Genomic DNA, 19,637 nt, shown 5'->3' with positions numbered 1-19,637 from the left:
CTACGGGTGTTTAGTTAGGTGCCTCGATTTACTAAAATTTGCAAGCAGGGGCGCCTCGCTGACTCAGCCTATAGAGCTGGCAACTCGATCTGGGGATTGTAAATTCGAGCCCCACGTTCGCGTAGAGACTTAAAAATAAGATCTTTAAAAAATTTACAAACAACTTATAGGGTAAATACACATTTTTTTCATATTATTACGAAAGTTCAGTTTTTTTAAAAGAATTAGTAAGAGCTTTTACAAGATTTCATAGCGTTTTGCTGGACTTAACTTCAGTCCCATTTTAAAACATTAACAAGACCCTATTTGTTTGTTTGTTTGTTTTATGGTGCTTTATTCTTACCAGCAAAGGTTTAGTCACATGTTTTTGGATATCAGAGTTGTTACTATTACTCTCTATGTAAAGCTATTTTAACTATTAGATTGTTTCTTGAAATCTATAATAAGAGTAGAAAATTTTAATCTATGTAAATATCATAATTACATGTTTTCTATTTTAAGAATACACAATGTAATAGTGTAATTACTTTATGTTAGATACCATATTCATTTTATATATTTTATGAAATGTTAAAAATATAAAAATAGTAAATTCATTGAAAGTAGCCATTTATTTATTTCTTGTTATTTGTATAAATCAATTTTTAGGAATAATATGTGAAGTTATTTAAAAACGTATTGACTACTTGAAAAGCCCAATTTTTATTAAATATCTGAAGACAGAACACATGACTTAAGTAGAATAAAATGTTTTAAGAATATGTGCAATTATCCCACTTCATTTGTGAAATTATACACATAAATATGACAAATGGAAGTATTAATTATAAGTGATGTATGATTTTATATTTCATATAAATATATATTATGCCTATGGTTATACTGACTTAAGACTATATGTGGGTGGTAATTAAGTTGGGACTCATACAATTTCTTAAGGACCAAAATGCTAAAAAATTACTTGTATGAATTGCTTAATACAAATATATAAGGTGTAATTATTTTTTTATTTTTAAAATTTCTGCAACTGTGTTCATTATGACTTTCTATTTTTATCTGGCTGGAAAATGCATATAATAAAATTCCATATTACTAGTTTCTTATTCACACATGCCTGATGAATTACATTAATTGATTTGTTACTTCTACCTTGGTGTGTTTACAAAACAGTCTTATTTTTATAATATTAAGTATTTATTTCTTTACTACTATTTGGGAACCCTTATGTTTTTTTTATTGCCTTTAACAGCAAAGCGTTCTCTCAAGGTAAGCACTATACAGTTAGCATAAACCTTTATTCCCAATGTGAACATGATTCCTGGGTTGTATGTTTTAAAGAAACAATGACATTTTCAGTCACCAAAACTTAATATTCATTTTCTTCTTTGGGGACTCTTGAATTTTAAAACATCCATTGTCATCCTAAGGCAGTAAGGAAATAAACTTGTCTATGTCCATAATATTTTATAGGTCTGCTAGTTATGTGTTAGTTCATCACTAGTAACTACCATGGTAGAGTTAAGCTATACCATTTTTCCAATATGCGAATGGCTCCTATTAGTAAAAGTGATCCAAATCATCTCAAAAATACTTTCTTAAAGGAAGGCTGAACACTTGACCCAGTATTTTTATCCTTTTTCATTTGTCATCCTTTTTGAGAAGTATAACAATCTCACTTGCCCCCCCCATACTGAAATACCTTAGGCCAGAGAATCCTGTCTGCTAAAAAATCTAACCTGATGATAAAATATTTTTGTGGTGTTTTATTTCTACAGTTTAAGCTATCTAAAAAAAATTTTTAAAAATAAACTATGTAAACAATAGATATTCTTTCACTTTCTAAGTATAAAATTATAGTATTGAATAGCTTTTTTAAAAAGCTACAGATCTCTAAATTCTTGTTCTCACATAATGGTCACTAATATTGTGTCTGTTTATTGACTAATAAGATTAGTGCATTTTTTAAACACTCCAATGGCAGGGACATTATTATTGTAGGTATGAAGAATTTTTAAAATATCCACACATTTTTGGGGGCACCTGGCTGGCTCACTCCCTAGAGCATGTGACTCTTGATCTCGAGGTGGTGAGTTCAAGCCCCACATAGGTCATAGAGCTTAATTTTTTAAAAAATTTTAGTAAGAAAAAAATATCCACACATTCTTATTCAATTATTCTCTGTGTAGGCATCATCCAAAGAAGGAAAGATTATGACAAAGATCAATACAGACAGATAAATAGTAGCAAGAAATTGAAAATTACCTTAAATTTGAGCAATAACATGTTAAGTTGTGGCACAAAACCATACTCTGGAATAATGGTCTGGAATATTCTGGACTCTGGCATATAATAGGCAATCATATTTCTAAAGAATATTTAATAGAACTTGAAATGATTATATTATAAAGTTGAGTGATTTTTCAAGATTCAAAATAGTAAACAATACTTACTCTTGCTTTTTCTCTTTTCCTCTCTCTGGACACACACCCACACAACTCCACACCTCCGTTTATGTACCAAAATATCTGTAGTGCTTTCCTTAGGATGGGGGACTAGGATTGGTAATCTTTAATTTCTTCCTTATACTTCTGAGTTTTACAAAGTGTCATGACCATCACCAGTAAAAATATATGTATATTTTTTATTATATATATATGTATATATACCATTTTTGAAGCCTGAAATGATGCACATTAGGGATGAACTAGAGCCTGCTTAACGTTAGACTGGGAGAGGCAGTGAGGAACCAGTTGTGCAAGTATCCTATATAAGAAGGTTCTTGTAAGAGCTGGGGAAAGCAGGAAAGCATTGTGACTTCAGGACTGATGCATGCCCTTGCCTGTTCACTTCCTACTTCGTTTTTACCTAGACGGTAAATGCATAGCTGTGCTGGTTTCCCAAGTGCTCGGGTCTTAGGCCTCTGGTCACATAACTTGCACCCTTTTCGGAATTCCTCTCACTAGTCTTCTCCGGACCTCTTCAAGATAGGGCTCACCGCCTCCCAGAGCGGGGCAGGGGTTGCAAGGGGCCTCTCCAGGACCCCAGAGAGAGCCCGCCAGGGGGAAGCGAGACTCACTCCCCTACTTGGATCTCGCCTCCCCCACCTCCGGGCTGCTGCCACCGCCCTTCTGGACCCTACCTCCCCACCCTCTCAATTCCTAGAGACGCTGCGGAACCCGGAAATTAAATTGGCAGCTGGGGTAGGACCCTCTAGCAAGAGTTGAGAGGACTGTCCCATGATCACCCCACTCCGCGAACGCACCCCTTCTGCTTTTAGCCGCCCCTGGGCCTCGCCCCACACCCCAACTATTTCCTCAGGTAAGATTTGATCAGAGTAACAGACCAGGGGTTACACGTGGAGCGGGAATGGGGCGTCACAAGGTGGACGAGGAAGTGAGGGCCGGCAGAGTCCTAGGTGGCCTTCTGGATTCAGGACAGGTGCAGGCTATGACAGAGGACGTCTCTAGGTCACCTCCCCAGGTTGGAACTGGCTAGGCCTTTCTTCTGGAAGGGAGGGAGCAGAATGAACCAGGTTCGCTGGGAGACACCCTGGGGAAGTGTCCCTTCCGCGCCAGGTAGCCAATCCTTTGGGCTCCAAGTGGCCACCAAAGCGTGTTGAAAAGGCCTCCTCCTTTTTGTCCTCCTGTCTGGAGCACTGGATGGCTTGGAGACTAACCCGCAGTGTTTTTCCAGTGATGAAGAATTTGCCTCCAATTCTCTCAACTGTTTTCTTCTCCTACTTCTCCTACTTTCTTCCTGTTTGAGAACTTCTCCTCCGTAAAACATTCAAATGAAATCAATTGAAAACCATTTTTTTTTTTCACGGAAAAAAAAGTCAGTATGTATTAAAACAAGATCAATTCTATGACAGAAGGCCAACCAATGGAGAAAACCTTGGGGATAAATACAGGCTTTGTTCAGTAGGAGAAAGAAGGTCACTTTATAAGGCTCTCTTCCATCCTAGAAAATGCCCACCAACTTGGGACCTGCACAGATTCACCATGTCCTAATTAATGCTATTTCAATGTGTATTCAGCAAAAACATGTATATTGACAATTGTTGAACTTAGTGTCAGTAGCATTTGTTTTTTAGACAAAGGAAAATTGAAGAAAATCTCTGCTTGTCAGTGCAGTTATTTATTTCAGGAGCCCTAGGATGATTGCTGCAATTGGGCAGACCTACATAATCAGAAAGAAATCATAAAAGGGGAAAAAATAAAACCATCAACCACAAGACTGAAAATTGCAATGCCTCAGAGGTCCTTCAAAAAATAAGTTGATTTATATTTTTTTATTTTGTAAGTCACATAATGCTCTGTTCAGGAAAGCATAAAAATTGTATCACAAATGACTTTTTAATTCTTCAACAAATACCTAGTCACAAAAAAAGAAAGAAAGAAAGAAAGAAAGAAAGAAAGAAAGAAAGAAAGAGAAAGCAAGCTCAGAATTTACTTAAATGGTTTCAAAGCTAGTAGGAAGAAAGGTTTTGTAGAGGTTCACAACTATATGAACAAAGATATGTAATCTCTTAAACAAACTGAAACTAATAAAATTGTGCAGAGTGGTGTAAATAAATATGCCTCTACTTTCTCAATTTAAGCATGAGATTAGTGAGAAGTCAAAGAACTATGGCAAAGGTTATCAGCAGCTTCATTCCCTGGACTGCTGTTTAAAATACACATTTCTCAGGTTTATTCTCAGAAAATCTAATTCAGCATATTTGCTGTGGGTCCCAAGAATCTGCATTTTAAATAAGGACTTGAGGGAGATTCTGTTACAGGTACCCCTTCTGCAACCACATTTGGCAAATATGGCCAATGCTGCTTTATAAACCTTATTTTTGCTTATTTATTTTTAAATTAAGGCCCTGGCTTTTAGGTACGATTTAAATTTTAGAGTCACACTCTGGGTGCCAGGAAAGACAGTGAGAGTCTGAGTAATCAATGGAGGAGCTATTTTAATAAATAAAAGAGACTGTTTATTGGTATGTGATCCTTCATATCTGAATTGGAAGATCATCTCTTAGATGCCAGATTTTTACTATCAGAACATATTTGGGGGGGAAGGATGTAATGGGGTATACTTGCGTGTTAAAGCTTGTAGGACCAGATGGAACATTTCCACATAAAGCATTTATGATATCTTGTCTTTTTGAGACACTATACATACATGTATACATCATCCTATGTATACATCTCCTGCTTATATAGGATGAATAGTTCTAGGTAGATAATAAAGGGTTTCTTTCATTTCACTTTATTATCCAAACCAGAAAACACGCTGGTAAACAGGACAGTCTAAAATTATGTAAGAGGAAAAACAAAACCAAGAAGTATTTCACAGGTTTAAGTTATATTTATCAATCAAGGCAAAATTGTAGTAAAATGTAGCCATAACAGAATAAAGCACTTGTGGACAAAATGATGGGCCTTTGTATCTCTGTAAAAGCACAATGGCCAGAGGGGAAATATGTATAAACAATATAAGCTAAAAAATAATTAGCCATTATAAGAAAGACTAAAATATTATGCCTTCCAAATTATAAGTTTTCTGACTTTAAAGGACAATTTGTCTAACTAATGTTATACCCACTTTGCTGGCGAATTAGAGAAACTTATGTTTTGCTTTCTTTCTTTCTTTTCTTTTCTTTCTTTCTTTTTTTTTTTTTTTTGAGTGCCACCATTTTCTTGCTCTGAATCTCTGAGCCTGCCAGATCATCTGACTCAGCAACTGTACAACTCCTGCATGCAATTTAAAGAAACAGCAGCGATCCAAAGAACAATGACTCCCCCCAGTTGCAAATCTTTCTCACCTGTAGAACAAATAGTATATTTAACTTTGAAATAATTGTTAAATGTCCAAATAACATGGGACATTTTGAATTTTATTCCATTCACTTTACATGCTGAATAATTGTATGTTTTATGTAACCTAAAACAAGATTGATTTTTAAAACAAGCTTATTGAAACTTTCTTCCAAAAGCTTATGGTAGAGTTGGCTTTCTGTTTTCCTTCAAAATAATTATAAGGAGCTTAACAATGATAGAGCACATCAACTATCATAATCTCATTCAATTGTCACATTATTCTTCTGATTTAGAGTTTTATTTCCTCATTTTATAGACTGGAAAGTGGGGTTCAGATAAGTTGTTGTATGGTCTGCTAAAAGTCATTCACCAGTAATTCATGTACAATTGAACTGGGTGTGCTTCTTTCCCTGAGTGCCCACGCTTACCGCTTTATAATTTCCAGATATATAGATAAAGAGAAATATATACACAAAGTATAAATTACTTATTCCCACTTTGACTTAAGAGCAATAAATGGGAAGCCTATGCACAAGCATAGAAATCACTTAAGGCATGAAATAGCAAAGTCACTTTCTTGGAATGCATGACCTGGGATTAGATTGTTTCCTTTACTTACTTGTTGTGTAATATTAGGACTAAGTACTTAAAATATTGTGTTTCCATTGTCTCATCTATAAACCTGAGACAGTAGTCTATAGTATTCATCTAATAAAAACTGGATATAGTATTATATGTAAAGATACATTGGGAACTTTGATTGACATATATTTGTCGGTTGTTAAAGATTCAAATTAAACTATGCCCTTAAAAGCACATTAGTTTACTTTTAGAGTAAATGCCTACTTAATTTGACTTCAAATATTCAGATTAGCTGAAAATTTTAAAGAATATACATATCATAATAAAAAATATATTTATCAATTCAAATCCCTTCCACATTCCAAGGTGTCAGGTAAAATCAGTGTAAATTTGCCTACTCTTTAAACCTCTACCTACTGTACAGAAGCCTTATATGATGGCCTTTATGGTAGGACTCTGAACTGTAGTATTCATAATCATTAAGTAGATATTAAACAATATTCATGAACCTCTGTTTTCTAAGATGAGAAATCAAATAGTCTTAGAAAGCTGAAAAAAAGTTATTGACCTGCGTTCAACTTATCAAAACACTCAATGATCCAGAATAATAATTTCTGGAGGGAGTGCTGAGGTAGTAGACTCTTAATTCCTCCAGAAGGTTAGGTTTCCACTAGTCTGAACATCTGAATTAATAGTTTTGGCACAGAATTTTGTAAAAACAAATTGTAGTATAAGAAGTTATGTGTGTGTGTGTGTGAGACAGAGAGAGAGAGAGAAAGAGAGAGAGAATGCAAGGAAAGAGGAGGAGAAACATTAAAGTCATCCTTAGAACCTCAGAATCTCTGCCTTGGAAGGTGGCCTGCAATTATTTACATTTAGTAGGATATCAAAAAGATTAAATATATTATGTAAACTTCCTTATAGCAAAATTGACTTAGGTATATCAAATTGGTGCAAAGTAAACATAAAATGTATTCTGTTTTCATTGCCTTTTTAAAAATGAAGTATGTAAGTTATCATTTTTAACCATAAGCAAGAAAAATATAAAGCTATACTTTCAACCCAGAGACTCAAAGGAAATCATGAGTGGAGATCTTAAATCTGTCAGTAAAAGGTGCTAAAAATGAGTAGGAACCATTTCCTGATGTGTTCAGAGTTGATGCATATCATTATGAAGTTGATCCCTTCCAGAGGAGTTTAATCACATATTAGGTGAAGAATGTCACTTGAAGAAGAGCGATCCAAAACAAGAATTATCTCTTATAATTTTTGTGATATCAGGTGACATTTTGGCTTCAGAAGTCCAGACAAGGCAAAAAAAATTTTTTTAATATAACAGTAGGACTTTAGAGCCCCAATAAGGCAGGTTAGTACTCTTAAAGAATAATTGTTGGGAGAGGGCAACCGGTTCTCCATTTAAAGAGGAAACTTAATGATTCAACTTAAATGATTCAACTTAAATGATTCCTCTGAAATTAGAATATCCTAAGTCACTGTGAAATCCAACAACCATGAACAGTCAACTCCCCCCACCCAAGAATGAAAACTTAAGACAATATTATTTCTCTGTGAGTTTCAGTAGTTTCTTTGCATTCCAATAACACATACATACATCAGCAGCATAAGCAAAAAGAGAATATTATATGTGTTGATGCTTAGCTTAGCCAGTAAGAGGGCAACATGTGTTTGAAAGGAAAAAATCTATCCCATCAGTAGGAAAAAGAGGGAGGTTGGGAATAAAGGTTTCGAGAAGGTAAACTTTATAACCCCTCACTTCTGCCTATAGTGTCCTCATTGTACCTGGTATTTGAACTGCACACTGAGGAATTGTGATGGGTGGCAATGAATGCAGGAAAAACACTGAACACTCACAGACTTCATTGTTACTTCCTATGATTTAATAAAGTTTTTTGTGGAAGTTCTTTTAACACAGCCAACTTTACTACAAAGAAGCTCTATTTTCAGGGGGTCAGAATTTAAAGAAGACAAAATTAATCACACATTTTGGAAGGGAATTTGCTTGTTCAAACACAGGTACCTACCAGAATGTATAGTGACAACAACAACAAAATTCCCTAGAGGAAACTGATTTTGATGACTTACATGAGTAATACGATACTAAATGTCATACCTAGTCTCCAAAAAAAGTAAGTTCTATTTATTAAGAGCCCACTGTGTGCTTAGATTTTTATATATCTGACATTCTCTATTCTTTTTAATAACCCTATGAGGGAGGTAAGCTTTATTTTCCCCACTTTTGAGAGGTGGGAAGATGGAGGCTCATGATGTAATGAGCCCTGAATGTTATATACAATTGATGAACCACTGAACTCTACCTCTGAAACTAAGAAAACACTATATGTTAGTTAACTTAATCTAAAAAAAATCCATAATTTATTTAAGCCCACAGAGCTAGGTAAAGGAGCAATCAAGTCTACAGGCTGTTGAGACTGGGATTGTCCCATTAACATGCTGCATTTGTGTCTCTTCTAAGACTTAAGGATATGGTTGACATTCTCTCTCTTTTTTTAAAGACTTTATTTATTTATTCATGACAGACACACACAGAGAGGCAGAAACACAGGCAGAGGGAGAAGCAGGCTCCATGCAGGGAGTCTGACTTGGGACTCAATCCCAGGTCTTCAGGATCGCACCCTGGGCTGAAGGCGGCGCTAAACTGCTGAGCCACCCAGGCTGCCCTGTGGTTGACATTCTCACCAACCAAATCTGTCCAAGTCAGAATAAGTAGCTGTAACCACAGAAAGATTATGGAGAAAGGATTGATTTCAAGACCTGTAACAAATATTTATGAACTGTGCAATCATGGCAATGTACCACCCCTCCATTTTCTTATCTATAAATCAAGGGGGGTAGCTTTTTGAAAAGCTGTTTTGCAGTATGTGTCAAGAGCCTTATACTTTTTGAAAAACTGCAATACTATCTATTGTAGCAATTAGAAACCCCTTAAATATCTGACAACAGGGGCATCACTAAGGAAACGATAACATTGTTTCAGTGGAATGTGTTGCAGCTGGTAGATTATAAAGTCCTGTTTATAAAGTGATTTTTTAGAGAATTTAGGGAAATGTTTTCATGATAAGTGAGAGGAAAAGCTTATTTCAGAATTGCAAGGAAAAAGAAAATATTTCAAAATGTTAACAGTCATTTTTCTGTGCAGTGTAATTTTTCATTTCCTTTATGTATCTCATTTCTTAAAACTTTTTTACATGTAAACTATCATCAGGAAAAAGTTATTCAAATATGATAGTGGGGATCCCTGGGTGGCTCAGCAGTTTAGTGCCTGCCTTTGGCCTAGGATGTGATCCTGGAGTCCCAGATTCGAGTCCCACATTGGGCTCCCTGCATGGAGCCTGCTTCTCCCTCTGCCTATGCCTCTTCCTCTCTCTGTGTGTGTCTCTCATGAATAAATAAATAAAATATTTTTTAAAAATGATAGTTAAGTGACTTTGAAAGGACATCCAGATCCAAATTTCTGTCATATGTGTATTATTAGCCACCAATACATCACTTTACATTACATTACACAGTAATTCCTGAAAGTGGGGACCCTGTCACCTTAGTCCAGATTTTGCCATCTGCTGGTGGGCACAATTCTCAAAGAAAAGAAAGCATTGTTGAGTTGTCTACCACGTACTATACAAATCAATCAACAGGGAGACATAATAGGGAGAGTGTGGATCTCTCAGACAGAACTGCTAACCTTGAGTTCAAATTCCATCTCCTTGTGCATTGTTCCTCAATCACTCTGGGCATCTTCTTTTCTGATCTGTAAAGGAAGGATAATACTCTCTATCCCACAGGACAGTTGTGGGATTAGAAATGATCTATATAAAAAAAGAAATGATATATGTAAAGCTGTTTAATGCTGGTCATCACATAGATGGAGTTCAACAGATGGTAGCCATTATGATTTTCTTGGCAATTTTGAATGAATTTCCTATCGTCTCTATTTCTGTCTCTCTTCTAATTATATACTTCTAATTATATTACTTACTTTGTTCCTCAGGATGACACTAATTCTCAATATCTGTGCAGCTAAACAAATTATACATACACACAAATACACACTATAGATAGATATAGATTGATAGATGTACATGTACACACAAACTGTGCTAATATTTTAGTTTTCTCAACTGGTGAAATAGTGACAGAGAGTCATTCACCTCAGAAACTTCTCGATATGCAAAAGAGACATTTACAAAACAGCTGAATTCTGGAATGATTATTTTCATGAGCTGCAAAGATTCCTCATTTCATAAGAATTCACTCTTTTTGGAAACTTTTATATATAGAAACTTTTAATAGTAAATACCTTACATAGATTTAAAACCACATTTGTTTTGCACACAACTTAGAAAAGACATCTGCTATATAACATGTAATACACTTCTAAATTGTCCTCAAAATGATCTGGGGAAGATGATAGGTACTGCAGATTCTATACCCAGTTAATACTTTGGGAACTAACATTGAAAAATTGTGACTTACCTATAATTATGCATGAAATTGATAATAAGTGAAGGCATTTTGAGTTTCATGCTCCTTGCCAAAATCCTGTTTGAGCAGGAAGAGAAAAATTACAGTAATTCTGAGTGAATGGAGATGTCATAAAGTCCCTAAAAGAGTGCCTTACTTATAGCAGATACTCAATAATTGTGCTATTTTTTATTTAATTAGAGAATATTACAAGGGAGAAGGAAATATCCTCCACCTTAAATTTTCAATAGAGCTAATCCTGGATCCCCTTTTCTCAGCAAATGTATTTGGAGGTCTGCTCTGCTTTCTCAGGAGTCTCCCTTTCATGATAAAAGTACCCTTTCTCCTTGTGGAAAAATAATTAAAGGAAAATCTACTCTTTAATTCTTTGCCATTTTCCATGGAAGGAAGTCCTTTCCCATTTAAAATACCCAGATGGAAACTGAACCCTCAGAATTCTTACCTAAGGGCACTTCAAGGGGAGAGCATGTTTCTTGGCAGAACAATAATCTTTTGAGGCACAGTCATTTAATATACTTCCTTTGTTGATGGGGATATTGAAGCCAGAATAAAATAGGACTTGCTTAAGGTGATAGGTAGTGGAGCTAGTCCTGGGACTCTCTTTTCCTTGCATTTTAACTTCTTCTAAATTAAAGGGGTACCTAAAATTATTCTCCCATTGCCTTAGTCTTCCAATAATCCTGTTGCACCCATAATTCATTCCTAGAGCTCATCCCTTCAGACTTAACCCAGCTGTGTCCAGAAACTCTATTATGAAGCAGACCTTGCCCTGATAAGCTATTTCCTAAGAAATCTCTTCATTCAGAGATCCTCTCCAGACCCTGAAATACAACATCTTTTCCCTGGGAAACACAAGTCTGAGGTGTCATTTATCAGAATGCATTTTCCTTCTCTAATACTATTAATGTAGACTCCCCTCTGGAGCTCATCCTATTTTCTTTTTAAGATATTTCTTTATTTCTTTATTTCTTTATTTGAAACATAAAGAGAGAGAGGGAGAGACATAGGCAGAGGGAGAAGCAGGCTCCCTGATGAGCCTGATGTGGGACTCCATCCCAGGACTCTGGGATTATGACCTGAGCCAAAGGCAGATAGATGCTCAACCACTGAGCTACCCAGGTATTCCCAGAGCTCATCCTGTTTCAAAACCACCGTCCCCCTCCAGAGAAGTAAACATGTTGATGGTTGTTACCAATACGTCGTCTTGAGTAAGAATTCTTCCTTTTTTATACTCACACCTTAAAACCAAGCACCTGACATACCGTACATGTCTTCCCAGTACTTTGTCAAAGTTATGAATGATGGTTTTCAGAAAGACAACTCGCACTTGTCTAGTAAATTTATTATGTTCAGTTAATTAATTAGAATTCCTAATGTATGCACATAGTACAAAATTCAAACACAACTAGTTGCAGAATGTGAAAAAGAAAGTCTCCTGTCCATCCCAGTTCCTCATTTCCTTCCCCCACAGTTAACAGACTTTTCTGTATCTTTCCAGAGATATTTTATGTATATTTTATTTTTTAACCTCAAACTATATTTTGAACAAGTGTTTAATAACAATACTAATATTGAATATGGTAAAGAGATATATGCTTTTAAAAACAACTTTTGTGTGTGTCTCACTTGGTATAATAACCTCATGAAGTGTAAACAATAGAGCAAGATCTCATTTTAAAGATAGGGACATTGAAGCTAAAACATAGTCTCAAGGGAGTTCACAGTCAAAAAGCAGTTCACTAGTTACATCAGGACTGTCACTTGGTCCCAATTCAGAGCTATTTCTCCAACGCCTTCTATTTTCCTGATAAAATAATGTTATCATGTGATAAGTTTGCACACAGTGCATATTATACCTTGCCAATCCTGCAATGCCTTGTCAGAACCAGAACCTAATTTCGGTGTACTAGTGTACTGTAATTTAAATTCCAGTTTGTTAACATATAGTGTAATATTAGTTTTGGGTGTACAATTTAGTGATTCATCACTTACATACAGCACCTGGTGCCCACCACAAGTGTACTCCTTAATCCCTATCACCCTTTTCACCCATCTCCCCACCCACCTCCCCTCTGGTAAACCATCAGTTTGTTCTCTATAGTTAAGAGTTTGTTTCTAGGTTTGCCTCCCCCACCCATGACCATCTATTTTGTTTCTTAAATTCCACATGTGAGTGAAATCATATGGTATTTTTCTCTAACCAACTTAGTTCACTTAGCATAATACTCTCAAGTTCCATTCACATCATTATAAATGACAAGATTTCATTCTTTTTGATGGCTGAGTAATATTCTAGTGCATGTGTATATGTATTTATCTGTGTGTGTCTCTCTCTATGTGTGTAAGTGTATATATATATATATCACATCATCGTCTTTATCTATTCATCATTTGCTGGATACTGGGCTCTTTCCATAATTGGCTATTGTATATAGTACTGCTGTAAACAGAGGGTGCATGTATTCCTTCAAATTAGTATTTTTGTATTCTTTGGGTAGATACATGGTAGTGCAATTGCTGGATCATGGGGTAATTTTTTTTTTTTGAGAGATAGGTGGGGAGGGGCAAAGGCAAAAGGATAAAGAGAATTTCAAACAGACTCCAGAGCCCCACACAGAGCTTGATCTCACAATCCTGAGATCATGACCTGGGCTGAAATCAAGAGTTGGATGTTTAGTCAAGAGTCAGACTACCCTGGGGCACTACCAGGGTAGTTCTATTTTTAACTTTTTGAGGAACCTCCATACTGTTTTCCAGAGGAGCTGCACCAGTTTGCATTCTCACCAAGTATAAGAGGGTTCCCCTTTCTCCACATCCTCACAACACATATTGTTTCTTGTGTTGTTAATTTTAGCCATTCTGACAGTTGTGAGATGATGTCTCATTGTAGTTTTGATTTATATTTCCCTGATGATGAGTGATGCTGAGCATTTTTTCATGTGTCTGTTAGCCATCTATATTACTTCTTTGGAGAAATGTCTATTCATATCACTGCCTGTTTTTAAGTGGATATTTGGTTTTGGGGTATTGAGTTGGTAAGTTCTTTATATATTTTGGATACTAACCCTTTATCAGATGTGTCATTCACTCTCACTTCCTAACCCACCATCTTATCCTCACTGCAAACAAGCCACCCTCTTTGTTCATGAAGGGAAGTGCTTCAACTTCCTCCCTGCCCTGACCTTTTATCCTTTCTCAAATCTAGCTATATCTTCTGTGTCCAAATGTATGACCATTCTCTGTACCTTGTATTCCATTTCTTCCTGACTTTTTAGGGACCTCAGGTGCTCAGATATATTTTATCTTGCCTGGGTCCTCAACTTCCTTTCTTTCCTCTTCTAGCTCTCCTTCTCTTGGCACCTTGTGAGCTCAAGCCTCTTCTACCCCTCCCCGCTACCTCCTGTTACCCTATATTGCTGTGAACTATCACAGCTAAGCTGGGAAAAAATAATCTACATGGTGTCCCCACATCCCTGCCATCCCATACACCCCTGGTTTTCCTTCTGACATTCTGAGCAGCCCATCCCAGGCTCCTCTGAAGCCACTTTTTCCAGGAGTTTATTTCTCCATCTTCTCACCATACATCCCAGTGAGTTATTTTCAGTGTTCCCAGACTCCTACACCTTTTCATATGCTCTCACCTCTGCTTGGAACACCTTTCTCCTCCTTTTACACCTTTATACTCCTACACCTTTCTCCAAGGCTCAGGGCAGCATTCAGCACCCATGCAGGCTCTGCCAAAGCCACCAGAAATTTGGATCCTTTTGCATTCTCTTATGTCATTCCCTGCTTCCCTTTGCTCTTCTACACACATGAAATGTAATGCCACATTTAACAACTAAAACAACTCTTTGAGGAAAGTACTACTATTATTTCACTTATGCAGATGGGAAAACTTACCGATATGCATTAAGTAACTTTGTTCAGAGTTATAGAGCATTAAATGAAAAGTACAGGTTTGAACTCAGGCAGTCCTACTCTAGAACCCATACGTCTAACACCCAATCACCACCATGCTCCACCCTTAGCCTCTGAGTTTGTCAAATAAATCAATGTTAGTCTTTCTATAAAAAAAAAAGATTAAAATTGAAACAGGTTTTTTTTTTAAGATTTTTATTTAAGATTGATGAGAGAGAGAGAGGCAAAGACATAGGCAGAGAGAGAGACATAGGCAGAGAGAGGAAGCTCCCCTGCAGGGAGCCCTATGTGGGACTCCATCCTGGGACTCTGAGCTGAAGGCAGACACTCAACCACTAATTCACCCAGGCATCCCAAAATTGAAACAAGTTTAAATTTCATACCAAAGATTTTCAAAACTGCCGAGGCAGCACAAACCTAAATAAGGCCATGGCATTCTCAAGGAAGAAGAAAAGTCTGGAAATGATAATAACAATATGTAACCACTTTTAGGATTTAGAAGGCTCTTGACTTCATCATCTCATTTTATCAACTTGTGAAATATATTATGATTCCATTTTACATATGGACAAGTTGAGGCTGGAATAACCAGCAGCAGGATTCTGGGTTTTATATTCTATTTCTTCTGAGGTACTGGCCCTCAGGTCTGAGCTGAAATGGAAGAGTAAATTGGGAATATGGTAGGTTCTTGAAAAGGAAAACTAGGAAAGTTTTATACTATTAATAACTACTTATTTACACAAGATTTCTAATGGAGTATGGGATCAATTTCTAGAACTAAGGGACCACACCCCAGGAGGCTCTAATCTTTTGGGAGCTCTACTGCAAGTGCCAGACCTAGGATATACCTGTCTAAAATCTGTTCTTGGAAAAAGTCAACCTCCATTTCTATATAATTCATCTAAGGGTTTCTAAAATTTGTTATTATTTTTAAAAGACTTTACATATTTACTCATGAGAGACACAGAGAGGCAGAGACATAGGCAGAGAGAGAGGCAGGCTCCTCATGGGGACCCTGATGCAGGACTCAATCCCAGGACCCTGGGACCATGACCTGAGTCAAAGGCAGATGTTCAACCACGATCCACCCAAGTGCTCCTAAGAGTTGTTTTTATATGGTTCCCTTACTCATTGCCTTCAACAACAGTCCAATACGTTGTATAGGAGTTTAATGAATTTAATGAGAGTAGGAATCCATAGTTGAGTTTTAGAATTTCTGAATTCCCTGTAAGTTATATTCAGAAATACATGCGCAAATAGGGGCATCCGTGTGGCTCAGTCAGCTAAGCATCTGACTCTTGATTTCAGCTCAAATCACGATCTCAGAGTCATGAAATCAAGCACCCCCCCCCCAGCTCATCAGGGAGTCTGCTCCAGCTTCTCTCTCTCCACCTTCCCTTCCCCTCTTGCTTGCACACTGTAAAATAAATAAATCTTTTAAAAAATACAAATTCAAATATACACAGTAGTTTAAAAAATTATTGTATACTTTCATTTTTGAGGAGAGGGTTTGTAGCTTTCAACAGATTATCAAAGGCCCACTCTCCCTGCTCCAAGATTAAGAAGCGTTATTTAGTGATGGAAGCTAATTTTGATACATTATAAGGGAAATTTGTCCCCTCCTTCCCAATACTGCAATTACTATTTTCCCCTTGCCCATCATACAATACCTTAAGCTACATTAAAAGAATTTTATGTTCTCAACCTCATTTTGAATTTTCCACACCATAGTTGCCCAGATAATTGAGAGGTGCCTGGTATAGAAAGCACAATAATCTCTTTTTTATAACAGATTGTACATCCCATAAGTGTTTTAGCTGGTATCATTTTATTTTTTATTTTTATATTTTTAAGGTTTTAAAATTTTGAAATAGAGATAGAGATATCGAGGGAGAGACGGAGAGAGAGAGCAGAAGCAGGCAGAGGAGCAGAGGAAGAAGCAGACTCTCTGCTGAGCAGGGAGTCCCGTGTAGGGCTCATCCGGACCAGGAGATCATGACCTGAGCTGAAGGCAGATGCTTAACTGCTTAACCGCCACCCAGGCCCCCCTATTTTTTTTAATCTTAAGTAATCTCTAAGCCCCATGTGGGGCTCCAACTCCTGATCTAAAGATCAACACTCACATGCTCTACTAATAGAGCCAACCAGATACCCCTTTAACTGGCATATACTTTTTAAAGATTTTATTTATTCATGAGAGACACACAGAGAGAGGAAGAGATTTAGGCAGAGGGAGAAGCAGGCTCCTCACAGGGAGCTCGATGCGGGACTCCATCCTAGGACCCCAGGATCACGCCCTGAGCCAAAGGCTGATGCTCAACCCCTGAGCCACCCAGGTGTCCCTAACTGGCACTATTTTAAAATTCCATGATTTGCCTGAATTAACAGCAACTGAAAGTATTTTGGGAGTTTCAAGATAAGTCAACTAGGGATTGAAACATAACTCTTGAGTAGAGCTGTGTTGTCTAGTAGGCAGATGAAGCATGTGCTTTAAGGTATCAGCAAAGCCTGAGCAAGCCAATTTTTAAAAATAATATATATCTTGGGACGCCTGGGTGGCTCAGTGGTTGAACATCTGCCTTTGGCTCAGGGTGTGATCCCGGGGTCCTGGGATTGAGTCTCGCATCAGGCTTCCTACATGGAGCCTGCTTCTCTCTCTGCCTATGCCTCTGCCTCTCTCTCTCATGAATAAATAAAAATCTTTTTTTTAAAAATAATATATATCTTAAAATATATCAACCACAGGAAAAATAGCCACAGGCAAAATTAGAACTATGCTGGATTTTCTTTTGCTTGTTACCCTCTTAGATCTGTTTAACTTTATTAAATATGAGGGAGGTGGGATCGCCTGGTGGTCAGAGGTTTAGCGCCTGCCTTCCGCCCAGGGCGCGATCCCGGAGTCCGTGGATCGAGTCCCGCATTCCTGGATCGAGTTCCACATCGGGCTCCCTGCATGGGGCCTGCTTCTCCCTCTGCCTGTGTCTCTGCCTCTCTCTCTCTCTCTGTCTCTCATGAATAAATGAATAATACCTTTAAAAATAAATAGATAAATAGACAAATAAATATGAGGGGGGTGGAGGGTGTCCTTTATCTTTTCAGAGATTAAAGTCTTCTTGGCTTTCCCTTTCATATAGTATTCATAATTCTATCCAAAGCATTTTATTCTCTGTGCGTCACAAGATTGTAAGAGAATCCTCAAAATGGGAAACTTAAGAAGTAAGGTATTAGCTAAAGATGTGCCACACTGTTCTAAATGCTTGTACGGTCACCAATTTAAAAGTCACAACAGCCCTATGAAGTAGGGACCACTCTTAGCCTCCCATTTTAACTAAGATAACTTGTAAGGTTTTTTTCCAGTAAGGAAGAAGAGAAGGGGGGCGGGTGCGGCGGGAGAGGAGCGCCTCAAGGACGCAGTGTGAACCTGGTCTCTGAATCACTAAGCAACTGTTTCTTGAACTCTCAGCACTTTTTTCCGGTCTCGAGTAATTAATTATTAAGAACGGAGTCGATCAGCCCAGTGACTCTCTGGCCAGTTTCCTATTTGCGTGTTGGCGGAGATCTCCATCATCCCTCTTAAACAGACCCCGTCTGCTCCGGAGCAGCCCTTATACAGAGCACCAACTAGTTTGGGAAACCTTCGCCCTCGTCATCCATTTTGCAGGTGTGTGTAGGGGCAACGGCTGCCGGCGGGTCTGCAGACGCCCCCAGATGAGCGTGTGGGCGAGCGTCTCTGGCCTCGCGGGGCCAGCGCGCCCGTCCGGGTGTAGAACGCTGGGTGGGAAAGGGAAAGTTACCTCTCCGGGGCGCCTCGGCGTGACCGCAGGACCCGGCCCCGCAGGACCCGGCGAGGAACAGCGAGCTGCTGCTTCTGAGTAAAATAGGAAGCAATACTTTGTGACATGAAACACCCTGGTTCGAACTTGCTAGTTAGAAATCCTGTGCGGCTTTAAAATGCGGAGGGTTTGTACAGCGGAGGACGGAAACGAGAGAAATGTCGCTTTAATCGGGTTAACTGGCTCCGAGACCGCGTGCGCCTCCGCTGGGGGGGGGGGACGATGGGCGGCGGGGGGTGGTAATGGGCGGCGGGGGGAGGGGGTGATGGGAGACCGGGAAGGGGCGGGGGGGGGGCGATGGGCGGCGGGGGGAGGGGGTGATGGGCGACGGGGAAGGGCGGGGGGGTGGTAATGGGCGACGGGAAAGGGGCGGGGGGGCGATGGGCGGCGGGGGGAGGGGGTGATGGGCAGCGGGGAAGGGCGGGGGGGGGGTGGTAATGGGCGACGGGGAAGGGGCGGGGGGGGGCGATGGGCGGCGGGGGGAGGGGGTGATGGGCGACGGGGAAGGGCGGGGGGGTGGTAATGGGCGACGGGAAAGGGGCGGGGGGGCGATGGGCGGCGGGGGGAGGGGGTGATGGGCAGCGGGGAAGGGCGGGGGGGGTGGTAATGGGCGACGGGGAAGGGGCGGGGGGGGGGCGATGGGCGGCGGGGGGAGGGGGTGATGGGTGACGGGGAAGGGCGGGGGGGTGGTAATGGGCGACGGGAAAGGGGCGGGGGGGCGATGGGCGGCGGGGGGAGGGGGTGATGGGCAGCGGGGAAGGGCGGGGGGGGTGGTAATGGGCGACGGGGAAGGGGCGGGGGGGAGGGCGATGGGCGGCGGGGGGAGGGGCGGGGCGCCATGGGCGGCGGGGGGAGGGGGCGACGGGCGACGGGGGAGGGGCGGGGGGGCGATGGGCGAGGGGGGCGCAATGGGCTGCGGGGGGAGGAGCGATGGGCGGCGGGGGGAGGGGCGGGGCGCAATGGGCGGCGGGGGGAG

General features: G+C 39.4%; 1 protein-coding gene and 1 long non-coding RNA gene across 8 annotated transcripts in view; one reads left to right on the top strand and one right to left on the bottom strand.

Annotated features, from left to right (window-relative positions):
• Positions 1–19,637, top strand: part of LOC144322286 (cyclin-dependent kinase inhibitor 2A-like) — a 31,221-nt gene that overhangs the window by 3,386 nt on the left and 8,198 nt on the right. For 2 of the 7 annotated variants that reach the window (XM_077912138.1, XM_077912139.1), the window contains exon 2: positions 1,250–1,266. The exons of 4 other annotated variants lie outside the window; for them this stretch is intronic. In XM_077912138.1, coding sequence (XP_077768264.1) covers positions 1,250–1,266 — 17 coding nt within the window. Of the gene's footprint in view, positions 1–1,249; positions 1,267–18,233; positions 18,490–19,637 lie in introns of those variants that run through there. One more of the 7 variants, XM_077912144.1, reaches the window with a different exon arrangement.
• Positions 9,857–18,856, bottom strand: LOC144322295 (uncharacterized). Its single transcript, XR_013387887.1, has 3 exons — positions 18,623–18,856; positions 10,902–10,967; positions 9,857–10,176 (listed from the first exon to the last, which is right to left on the bottom strand). It is a non-coding gene; the product is annotated as an uncharacterized LOC144322295 (long non-coding RNA).

This window comes from Canis aureus, chromosome 10 (genome assembly GCF_053574225.1).
Source record: "Canis aureus isolate CA01 chromosome 10, VMU_Caureus_v.1.0, whole genome shotgun sequence".
NCBI classification, from domain to species: domain Eukaryota; kingdom Metazoa; phylum Chordata; class Mammalia; order Carnivora; family Canidae; genus Canis; species Canis aureus.
This window is presented reverse-complemented; position numbering and strand designations above follow the sequence as displayed.